This window comes from Hyalella azteca, unplaced genomic scaffold, assembly GCF_000764305.2.
Source record: "Hyalella azteca isolate HAZT.00-mixed unplaced genomic scaffold, Hazt_2.0.2 contig14817, whole genome shotgun sequence".
NCBI classification, from domain to species: domain Eukaryota; kingdom Metazoa; phylum Arthropoda; class Malacostraca; order Amphipoda; family Hyalellidae; genus Hyalella; species Hyalella azteca.
The window spans coordinates 76824-89301 of NW_025944691.1; the positions used below are offsets into that span (position 1 = coordinate 76824).

The 12478-nt window shown below is 36.3% G+C and overlaps 1 protein-coding gene across 1 annotated transcript; it reads right to left on the minus strand.

Annotated features, from left to right (window-relative positions):
* Positions 1 to 1267: 1267 nt before the first annotated feature.
* LOC108670948 (leucine-rich repeat neuronal protein 2) lies at positions 1268 to 10689 on the minus strand. The gene is made up of 2 exons (XM_018158438.2): positions 8173 to 10689; positions 1268 to 2615 (listed from the first exon to the last, which is right to left on the minus strand). The coding sequence occupies exon 1, from the start codon at positions 10506 to 10508 to the stop codon at positions 8388 to 8390; it is 2121 nt and encodes a 706-aa protein (XP_018013927.1). The 5' UTR covers positions 10509 to 10689; the 3' UTR covers positions 1268 to 2615; positions 8173 to 8387.
* Positions 10690 to 12478: the final 1789 nt, after the last annotated feature.

Sequence of the window (12478 nt, forward strand, 5' to 3'; positions counted from 1 at the left end):
CATTCATTAAAATGGCAAAACCTTAATATCACTGGTATATAGGAATTAAATTCCTACGTTGAATTGTAATAATTCAGTTGTGCATTTAAACTTTCTGGGCAATAATCATGGATAACTGAGGGCAATATGTTTCATACTTCAATATTTGTTAACATGAACTCCATCAATGTAAAAGATTTGGCAATTTAATTCTTGACTTTTATAACTTTTCAAACGACTAACAGTTTAATGGGATGATTAAGTCATATGAAACCATTAAAGAACAGATATATCAAGTTAACGGTTGGCCTTTAAATGTAAATGGTTCAAACGCTGCATGAAACTCCATCGAAACGACTACGATTTTATTGCTAGGTTTGCTGCCAACATTAAGCGTTATCTGATTTCTTTTAATTCACTGGAATATTAAAAGCATGTAACAAACTGCATATTGTTATATTATTAATGATTTAGTATATTTATATTTAGTAATTATTATATACTAATATATTTAGTAAATATATTAGTATATATTTCAATGTCATCTTGATATACAACTACCACACACGTAGCAATTTTATCAAACGATTTCATAGCTCTCATCCAGCAATTCTTTTCAATTGAATGAAAAGTTTATCCGCACATAAAATATATTTTATATTCAAATCGCAACAATATCATAAAGATAATTAAAAATTAGTAAACAATTCATCAATGCAATAATCCCCATTAACTATTTCGATTTACTCGTTTCGAAATTTTTTTTTGTAATAAAAAATACTTCGAGCAACCATTGTCTCTATGCACATTTGCATAAAAAACGAGAAAAATTTAAACATAATTTCGTGTTATCAGCACATTAGAATAGAATTTAAATTTTTCGTCTAACGATTCTCAGTTATCACCACTATCCTGATTTATTAGTCATCAAAATTACCAGTTAGCGGGTATGGAAGCTTCAAACACTTACCACAGAAATTAAACATCTTTTCATAAAGCACACTCCGTGTACAAGTGCACGCGAGAGGAGAAAATCTAGCGAAGCAACTCCGAAACATGTACGAGCTCATTTTTTCATCATTTTGTCCATTTAGTTAATAAAATTTTGCAAACATTCTGCATGTCTTTCGACTCAGGTGGATGTCGTATTTAATTTTATAATTCAATTATTTTTAGCGCATTTTCTCATTTATGGAAAAAATGCACTATTGTGCTCGCCATGTCCGTCCGTCCGTCTGTCCGTCCGTGACTTCACGTTTACGTCGACGAGAAAATGCGCTCTCTGTCACTCACTGCAGTGAGTACTGAGTTATATTTTTTTCTAATAAATTCATCCCATTTTTAACATAATGAGCTCATACGTTGAATCAGAACGCGGAACGGGCAGAAGCCTATAGTAACATGCGTCTAGTTGAAGGCTCATAAGCTCAGCAGAGTTTGGTTCAGAATACGATGTATATATACCGTATAAGCTTAATATATATGCGATAAAATTCAAAACTTTGTTCGCTCTACTGCAACCTCAACAACAATATGTCTCATTCTAACACGTCTTAATTAGAAGGAAGCACTCTATGGAGGAAAATTTCACTCTCTCACTGTCTCGTACGTAAAATTCAAGGTTTAATAACGAAACCCTCTTGGATTTCTGAATTTCGTAAATAATTTCAAACTTAGCGAGGAAAGCGCAACCAATAAAGAATAGATTCCAATAATTAAATTATTATGAATCAGGAATAAGTATAAGTTTCTGGAACCAAGAAAATGTAAATCCAACCTAAATATATCATGTCATCGAAAATAGGCCAGTTTTTAAATTAAATTAAAGTTAAAGAATATACAATGATGTTTTTATTTACTGATATTGTGTCAAAATAATCCGCATAAATGGGCCTTATAAATTTGAAAAATACCCTTGCTAACATTTCTGTGATCACGATGAACATACAGTAGTGCATGAGTCACTTGGGTTAACTATTAACCTGCAATAAGAAAATCATTTAAATGGAGTAATAAATTAACAGTCAAACTTTAATTTAACCAAAGCCTTATTTTTGGTAAAGTAAACACAGGTTTTCTTCTTATTCCATAATATCCCCCTGTTTCATCCTGATGTGGACTGGGTTCCTGGAAGGATTGGCATGGTGTCTACAGGAGCGTCCTCGCCTGACGCGTCCTGCTGTTGTTCTTGGACTCCTTGCAGGAGTTTGGCCATCCCTCCTCTGAAGATGCCTCGGCGGGCTCCCAATATTCCTTTCTGGGGAATATCTCTGGCGACGTGACCAGTTTCAGATTGTACTAAATGATATTCATCTTCTCTCCCCAAACGTGAGCCTGGACTCGAGTGCAGAGTCCTCTCAACTTTCGAGTCCCAGCTCGGCCGGATTTTTCTATTAGGTATCGGGAGTTCTACGGTGCACCCATCTTGGTCAGCGGTGCTTGAGTCTCTCACATCATCCAAAACGTGGGTATCTTGCAGTACTTGATAGCAGTCCTCGTCTAGATCAGGGTTTCGAGAGTAGGTTTCGTCATTCCCATGAACGATGCCATGGTTTTTATTACCATGGTGATTTTGAAGGTCTTCATCTACTCCTGGAACTTGGTTGTGTGGCTCAACCGCACCTCCCGCTGCTGCCCTGTAACCCATAAAAGTTCGTTAGTTGTGAAAAGGTACAACCTGCGCAAATACATCTGTTTTAATTTTGCATCACTGTAGGAAGTTAGATAATTTACTGACCTATTGGGTGCCCCAAATATTTTTGCCAGTCAAGCACACCGTCACAACAAAATGTAGCAAAAAGGTATAGGATTGATCCAAAAATTTCTGCACGTACTGAATTCGTAAAATGAGATCACCGAGCGTTAAAATAATTGACAAGCGGTTCCTAGCGACAATTATTCCTGTATTTACAAATTCCGTCTCTCTAGTTTCAATTTCAGTAAACATGAATTTTTTGAAAAAGTCATACAACGAAACACCCGCAATTAGAACGCTATTTTCTAAAAAAAAATTATTCGACGGCATGAATGGTACGTGAAGGAACCACCCAAAATGTTCGCATGTCCTGCGCACAACGTTCACATGTTCTTTATTTGTTCCTGTAAGTTCCTATGCCAGGATTCACGCTCTCGTTAAATTTTGCCGCGATTCCTACGGAATTAGTGCCAATTAAGGCAGACAATTAATTTAGCCTCGTTCAGTAGGATATTAGGCTTATACAAGTGCTCGGTATAGCTTTTAATGAAGCTGCAGTGTATTGGATCTGATCCAATAGCCTTGATTTCCATCAAATGGAGAGTGCACACTGTTGGAAAAATTACCGTTAACGGTATTACCGGCTTCTCAGTGGCCGGTCGGCACGTGAAAAGAAACACCGTGTCGCCGTTTTTATTCGAATTTAACGCTAGAAATCCGTAAAACATCTGATAAAAACGGCGAAACAGTTTATTTTCACGAGGCGACCGGCCACTAGAACGCCAGTGGGACCGTTTTTTCACCGTTTTTTCTAAAAGTGCATGGATTTCTAGTTATGTAAATAATAGTTGATTAAATTAAAGTGCTTGTGATTGCATGATTTGAACGCAGTGACTTCCAATTACCGGGGACGACACGGTCACAACTTGTTTGCTCGCACAAGAAAATCGTTCAGTGGCGTATTTGATGCCAGTGAAAAGCAACTGATAATATTTTAGTGTGAAAATTATCTATCACCGAACGTCTGTGTTGTCATGAAGAGAAAATATTCTGCAGCGGCTGCGAAACTTTCATTCTTATACAGCAAATTTCATTCTCCTGCGTCCCTTTCCGTCATTTTCTTTATTTATACTCTTACCGAATTTCAAGGTGACGTGACATTATTATTTCGCATCGAAATTAGCACGCTAACATTTTTCACTAGATTTTGTCAAATTATTTATTGATCGAATGCAAATGATTTCAAATCAAACCTATTTCAAATGAAATATGAATGTGTAAGATTAAATAGGAGATTATTAACGCTTCAATGTCCAAAATCAAAATCGATGAGGCGTCCAAACCCGTTCTGTGTATGTTCTCAGTACATAGACTGATAATATGACCGTGATTACATCAATGGAACCAATATTTGCATTATATTAAGCGCATTATTATTAAGTTTATTAGCTCCTACTTTTGCGTAAACTTTCTTCAGTTACCTAGAGAAGTACATTATTGGTTTCTGCCTATAGCTGATGCTGGGCCAATTTCGATAGAAATTAAGTAAAGTATCTTCGGCATTGAAGAATATAGGCCTGGATAGGCCTGTCGCCGCAACCGTTTATAAGCATTATGCAAGTCATAAATAGGTGTTCGTTAATTGATATCAACGACCTAGACTTTACATTTTATAAAATCTTCATATTCCAACAAGTGAAAGCAGAAATTCATCGCAACAAGAATTCCATTAAGTGAATATAAAATTATAAATGCTTTTTAACGGGCATTTAACGTCTTTCATTTAGAGCGCCGGGTCACAATTGAAGCGATATCCAAGCGATTCATCCCTTCGCTTTACTATCCAGCTGTAAAATATTCACTCCCATTTTGTACAGCTTCCTCGGGATATAATTTCACTTTGATCCTTTGCAGGGAAAAATGAATGGGATGGGATCTTTACATTGAGAAACGAGAGGGATGGGATCCTTTCATTGAGAAACGAAAGGGATGGGATCTTTACATTGAGAAACGAATGGGATGGGATCTTTACATTGAGAAACGAAAGGGATGGGATCCTTTAGAGAAAAAGAAAGGGATGTTTACCCACTTCCAATCTCTTCAAAGAGCGCTTGCGATGTGAAGGATTAAAGCGACTCGAGGAGAATAATTAGTTATTAGAATATATTGGCACGTAGATAAGCGCAAGTGAATAAATAAAGTTGAACGCAATTTTGATTGAAAAACAATTCCAAAACTAAATAAAAAAAATTTATTAATTAAATGAGAAATGAAAATATAAACTGTGAGTCGTTGGAACTATCGATCAATAGGAATGCGGGCAAATTGAATGTTTGCGTAATTATAAGCTAATTTTCTTTGTTTATATATTGCGGAGATTTATGAAAGGGCCTGTAAATTGAAACTTTCGCTTTCATAAGTTTTTCATCAAAATATTGAGCTGCAAATGCCATGGCTTCTAAAGAAAATTTATATTTTCTGTAAAATACTAATGTAAGTTATATCCTTATATTTAAGGTACCTTAAATACTTACAGTATATCCTAATAGATATAAAGTTATGCAAAGTTTCCTAACAATTGATCTGGTACTGAAGAATATTACTTTTCTCAAATACAGATGATTTGCGACAAAGTATTTCAGTATTTCCTTTGTTTCATATTTCGAGTTAATGAATAGACAGTTAATCCGATTAAATGAAAATATTCCAGTAAGTTATTTTCGCGAGTTTTTATAGCAGCATGAGTGTGCATACATATACCAGGGCCTATACTTTCAAAAAAAAGTTACGAAATCGTAAGTTCATCAGCCAATCACTGATGGGCTTTCAAGCAAAATCCACCAATCATAGACAAGAAAATAGAGCGTAAGTACTTACGTTCACTTAGCGAATTTTGAAAGTATGGCCCCTGATCGTTATGTTTAGAATTCACAATTTTTAAACCAAATAATGATATGCAAATGACCAGATTAGAATATGCGTTCTTTTCTATCACCAACAATATATCAAATTTATCAGGCCTAGTGTGTTTAAAACGAGTTACACGAGATAGCGGTGAATCATGAAACAATTTCCACAAATAATATTTTTTTAAAAGGATTTCTTAATTATGTTTAATGAAAGTTAAGAATTTTATCTGGATTAACTATAAAAATTAGTGTGGAAGCTATAATTATTTTTCATTTTCTAAATTTAGCGATATTATTCATTCAAGTTCATATCTAAAGTTGATGGTAATTTATTTTGTTCAATTTCCGTTGACTGGACATCTCGATTACAGGTTTATTTTGATTTTACAAATCGTGATTTCGCTGGTTTAAAAATGCTGTGATACCATCAGTACACAATATTGCATAAGAATTTCTGTTCAATAGAATGAACATTTTCTAAAATATATCTAAAATGTCATTATTTTCATTCTGAACATATATAATATGTTATGAACGAATTTGATGCTATTTACGTAATTATCCGAACAGTTTATTTGCTTAGATGTACACGTAGTCATACATTATTCTTCCCAATTATAGTTGTGCAAAAAGAAATGAATGAAAACACTTCCTAATTCCAACCAAACCAAATTATATCAAAGACTCCCGTCACAAAACATCAATAGATCTTTTTGAAGGGACAAATTCTGTACACATGCAAACCCTGCCAAAAATTGAAGCCCCTAATAGAACCTCAGGCCGGGAAGCGGAGTGGAGTCGTCGTAAAGTGTAGCATACAATCAGGAAAAAGAATGGGCCAGTGTTCAAATCGTGACACACTTTCGGCTCGTAGCACTGATACCTGATACGCCCTTATTCCGGGACACACTATAGCTGGGACCCACACTAAGGTAAAAAAAATATAACTCAGTACTCACTGCAGTGAGTGACAGAGAGCGCATTTCCTCGTCGACGAAAACGTGAAGTCACGGACGGACAGACAGACATGAAGAGCACAACAGGCCATTTTTTCCATAAATGAGAAAATGCGCTAAAAATTCATCGCTATTTGGACAACGAGTAACTCATTTTTTTGAGAGCTGAAGTCGGAATCTAAAACCCCCGCTGCTTACGAATGACACGCGGGGCATTCAGACAAAAAAAAAAGCATCGTCATTAGGACAACGAGTAACTCATTTGTCTGAGTGAGGCTGGAGCTGGAATCTAAAAGCCCTGCTGGGAATGAGTGGCACGCTAGGCGTTCAGACGACGTTCAAGGAGGTGATATTCGTAGCAGATGGCGGCCATTGACTCTAATGCCGTTTTATATGGAACTGATTCCTAACAAAATTTAGAGTCGCCCCAGCTTCTGATTTGGGGTACCAGAAGCTGGGGCGACTCTAAATTTTGATAGGGATTCAATTTAAAAGACGTAACAGAAAGAGGTCGTGTCTCCGAGTGTAATGGCGCAGCGTCGTAAAACTCGGGAAATAAACCTACTCGAAATTATCCGATCACGGGCAATAAAAGGCGGAAAATGCATTATTTTAGGACGTTTTAGTAGAAAGGGTTTTGGCTTGGACTCAAAATAATTTTATTAGATATCCATGATAATAAATGGGGTAGTTGCAGCAATAATATAATTAGAAGCGACGAGAGTTATAAGGCTCAAATTTGAGGCATACATTTATGTGTATTTTTTAATTATTCCATACTTTAATTATAACGATGGTAATGAAGATACAGGAATATTTTCTCTAATTTCAAGAAATCAGGAATGAAAAGATATCATTAACTCTCAGTTAATTAGAAAAATTCATCATTTAATTAGAAAATAATACCATTTAATTAAAAATTAATCAATTAATTAGAAAAGAATTTCGTAAGATTTTACCAATAATCAATCGGGTAATTTTTTCGCATTGTATTTGCCTTCTGCAGATGGCATCATATGAATAATGTTGTAAAGTTAGCGTTTTATGTTAGTTATTTAACAGAAATTAATAAATATTGAAACTAAAAACTCAAAGTGATAGCAGATGTCTAGAAGTTTTCCATTGACGAAGATTTATATCCAATATTAAAGCTACTTTGGTATCAAAGTAGCAAAGTTTTAATCCCGAGGTAGGAAATTATTTATATTAAGTGATTTTCTACTACAGTTTTGTCAGGTTACCATAATGGTTCTTGTACTATACAAATAACATGTGCTGTTGTTAACAAATAACATCTTGTACCATACATTTCGTAGTCTATAATTCAATCTAAGAACATCCATAATTTTATCGCAGCCACTGCACGATAGGAGTAGCGCCGTTATCAACCATAACCTCAGCAATTATAAGGATTAGTTCTGATGATATTTGCGTGCATAAAGAAAATAAAATTATGAAAACGACATCAAACTAATGGGAAAAGAAATATTATTGTCTCCATTTAATCAACGCAAACCGCTTTAATGCTAAAGTTTTTAACGGGAATCGTAACAACGATACTATGATAGCAGGAACATTGATCATAATCAGATTATTATTATTTTATTAAGGACATAAAAAAATTGGAACATACCTTCTGCACTGAGCATCGGAGTGGATGTCTCTGTTGGTTTTTTTGTTGTGGCCTGACGTCGGAGCAACCACAGGCAACTGGCAGGGCCGGGCTTGCGGTGATTTAGGGCCGGCATTATGGCGGCCCAGAGTCGCGGGAGAGCCGGGTGGCGAGCAGCAAATCGGCCTCCCCAGAAACAAGACCGGTCGAGCGTCCACGGAACCGTTAGCCGACCGTCACGACGAATGCAGCAGCGGTCTGTATAGATTGTCTAAAGCGATCGTACCACTGCTCGAAACGGCTGTCGATGTGCTGGCATTGGGGGTAGAGTCATCCCCGATGTTCGTATTTGTTTTGTCGGTGTTTTCGTAAAATCTCTGCCTATATCGCCTGGATGCCAGTGAAGCCAGACACAGAACTAGAGCCAGCAGCAACACGAGACCAATTGCCACAGCTGCTACGTTATTGGGTCGAGAAATTCCTTGCAACATGAACTTGGCGTCTTGCGTAATTGTTAGGCAACACGATATTTGCAGCCAATATCCCGATGCGTCTTCGTAGCCGATACAAAATCTATACTTGGTGTCAGGTCTTAATCTACTGATAGTATAAGTTTTTCTCGATTGACTTGCCATGGCAAACTGTGTTTCTTCTGGTATGGTGCCATTTTTGCCGTCATCAATGCCGTAGACAATCTTGTATTGGGGAAACGCTCGTCGCTCAGTGCCATTCCAAACGAGTGTAACGAAAGTGGAGCTTACTGCTATCGGGAACAAATGAATATCGATTCCTGTAACGGTCAATTTGATGATAGCCGTGTCCCGCCCCGCCGAGTTCTCAGCTATGCACCGGAAGAGGCCAGCGTCTGTTGGCTGCAGGTGATAGTAAACTAAAGTTCCTGGAGGAAAATATCGTCTCCGAACTTCGTTCAAAGTAGAGTTTATGTTCGAGCCATCCGGTAACGACCAGTGAAGCTTAGGGGGAGGTGATCCCATAGCGCGGCATTCAAGAATTTCTTTCTCGCCGACTTTACCAACAAGTTCGCTCTTTTGCGTCAAGTTGAGGATGATAGGGGTGCATTTCTTGGGTAACTTGACCAAGTCAATATCTTTGAGTAACTTGTGGTTAAAATTGGCGGGACTATTACACACGAGGTGTTCTGGTTCCTCTAAGTGAAGAGTAGAGTTCAAATTTGGATTTAAAATTATTCGTAACCATCTAGAATTGCAATTGCAGTTCAGTGGGTTTCCGTATAAGTGAATTCTGACCCCGTCAGGCAAAAAATCAGCCATTTCTCTTTGAATTCCCTGTAGATTATTGTAAGCGAGATTAAGTTCTCTTAAGTTGTTAACATTTATGAAAGCTAAAGGGTCTACGTATGATAACCGCTTATTATTCTTTATCAGTAAATTAGTAAGATTTCTTAGAGTATAAAAAGCCTTTGCATCGATTATGACGAGCTCCGGCATTTGGCAAATACTAATTTTCGACACACTGAGATGTGAAAAATCGAGTGGTTTAATTTTAGGCACAGGATTGTGGTCGAAAACCACGGAGTCGAGCTGTGGCATGCTCTGGAGTGCGGCTGTGGGCACCCGCGAGAGGAGGTTGTCGTTCAGTGTCAGTTCCTGCAACTTCGTGAGACCTGAAAAAGCTCGCGGATCGATGGAAGAGATTCTGTTTCCAGCCAAGAAGAGACTGCGCAGGTTTTGCAGAGGACGGAATACGCTCGCTGGAACGTTGTGAACGCGGTTATGGGCCAGGTTTAGGGAGAGGAGTTTGCTGAGGCCTGTGAACCATTCCTCGTACAAGGAGCCCAGCAAGTTTTGCTCTAAATCCAAAATCTCTAGTTTCTTGAGATCAGTAAAAGCTTCGTCTTCAATGTAGTTTATATTATTGTTTGATAACACCAATTGCTTTATGTTAATTGGGCCAAGGAAAGTGTCGTGAAATATAGTTGATATTTCATTCTTGCCAACATTGAAGTATATTAAATTAGTGAGGTTACGGAACATTTTCCCTCTTCCGATAGACTTGATTTGATTACCAGAGAGGTCCAATTCTTTCAGTTGTGTCAGCTTGGCAATGCTTCTGTCTACATTTGCTATTGTGTTACCCTTTGCATTCATGACTTCTACATCTGATGAAGGCAAGGGCGGGAAATCAGTCAGACCCGAGAACGAACAATCCAGAGTCTTCATATCTCGTTGAAAATAATTCGATCTTCTTAAGCCACAAATGCAAGGTTGTGGACAAGATGGGTTGTAGTTTTCAGGAAGAGCTTGAGAGATGCCATGTATAGAAAACATAGAGGTCATAAAAGTTGTTAATAGCCACATATATCGGCGTGTTTCCATGACTTAAACTTCGTGCTCAACGTTGTGTGTGTTCACCAGAGATCTAATTCAAAGACTATACTCTTAACTGGTCACATTTACACGTTGTGATAGGCAACCCTCATGGTCTTCGTCGTCTGGGCCATCCTCAGTTTCGTCCGACTTTGATGGAATCATAAGCGTTTAGTGCTATGGTAAGTGCTGCGCTTATTACTGGTAAGGTATTGTGGTGAACAATGCCCACGTTTCGAAATTATGTCGAAAACCCTTATGATCTTGATATTTTGAACGAAGAATTTGGAAAAACTTCAGCTCTCCACAGATGCATTTCACTTGAAATCAAATTGAAATTTTACGGTTGTAAAATTAAATTTGGTACATTTGACTGAATTGAAATTCTACGAAAATTCCTGCATTGCTCATTGGTCAACTACGAACAACCAGTTGACATTCATAGCGGGTTCAAGTAATGATGTTATTTATTCATATTTTTTAACTTTATGGTCAAACATTATGCCATAGACATGTTCAAAGAAATTTACTGTCCCTTAACTTACATCAAACAAAATCTTCAACGTTTTCCCATTAAATAAACAAAATATTTTTCAGTTTTTTCTTGCCCCAACGTGGAGAAGAATCGGTGAACTTTGTGGCTTCTCTGAAAAAGAAGAAAACATCTCATTAGTCGCAGACTTCCAGACTCGAGGAGTGCATCTTTTCAAGCAATTTTATTTGATGCAAATAATTAAGCTGGACGAGGATCTTGTGAATATTTTTTTTAAACAGGATAGAAAAGATATTGTATATTCTCTGCCGGTGAGCTCAAGCGTGTTGTTAGTTTTTGACTTGATAATTTCTGGTAGAATGTCCATAAATTAGAAAATTTCCTAGAAGATATGATAATTGTCAAAATAGCCAAAACTCGCAACGCTGTAAGCTGATGGAGATATGCTCACAATATTAAATATAATCAAATTATAGCACAGCAAGAACAAGTTCAAATGAAGCGGAGTTTTTACCATAATAATTTTGAAAAAAACCATTTGAATTAGAATCCAATTAAACTTTTAATTATAACAATGTTTGACATGGCATTATTTCAACAGTAATTAATATATTTTCTAAGTCCTAGATCAATTAGAGCATAACTTCGATATTAACTGATGTTATCTGCGTTTTTATATAAAAATCTGCAATTCGTTCCATTGACATTAAATACATGAACTGATATGAAATATAAATTGTGTTTTGAACCAATTAAAAATTTTATTTTTTAAATTTTTAATATAATTGGACGGCTATCGACGTCCAATTATGTTCCTATATAATAAAACCGCATCAAATTTTCTTTTATTTAAAAAAAGCTCACAATATTGTTAATGAACAACAAAGCATTTTTTTGCTTTTAATTCATTTTAATCCTGAACGTCACTTTGCATCGTCCGAAGATATAAGGACGATAAGCCTCGACATGATAAACATCGTCTCATAAAACGGGAACAAACTAAGCTTTAATTCAGTTATTAATCAATTGGCGCGCTTATTGAAATTTTCTTGATAGAATCCAATAGAACAATTTAATTAAGGTGTTAAGAATAGTATACATTTTAAATTCAATCATTGACTATATTATTTAATAATAACTATGTAAGTGAATGCGATTCCTTACTTCACATTTGTTATTTTAGTTTTAAATCATCACTGATGAGTTCTCGCCGGCGAATAATTTTTGTGATAATAATACGCGTGTAAGCTCAATAATGTTTAAATAGCTGTCGTAATTGTCGTGAAGTTATAAATATATTTCTGTTCTTTATTAATCTGAATAGTGTCAAAATTCAGTGCATTTTCCTATTTTTAAATTTGGGTTTGTTTTTGCAATAAGGTCTCTGCAATAAAGTTCTAAAACGGTGATGAAAGTGATAGGTAAACACAGTTTTTATTTTTGTATTTACAGTTTGTTCATTATTATACTTTATTTATAACTTTTA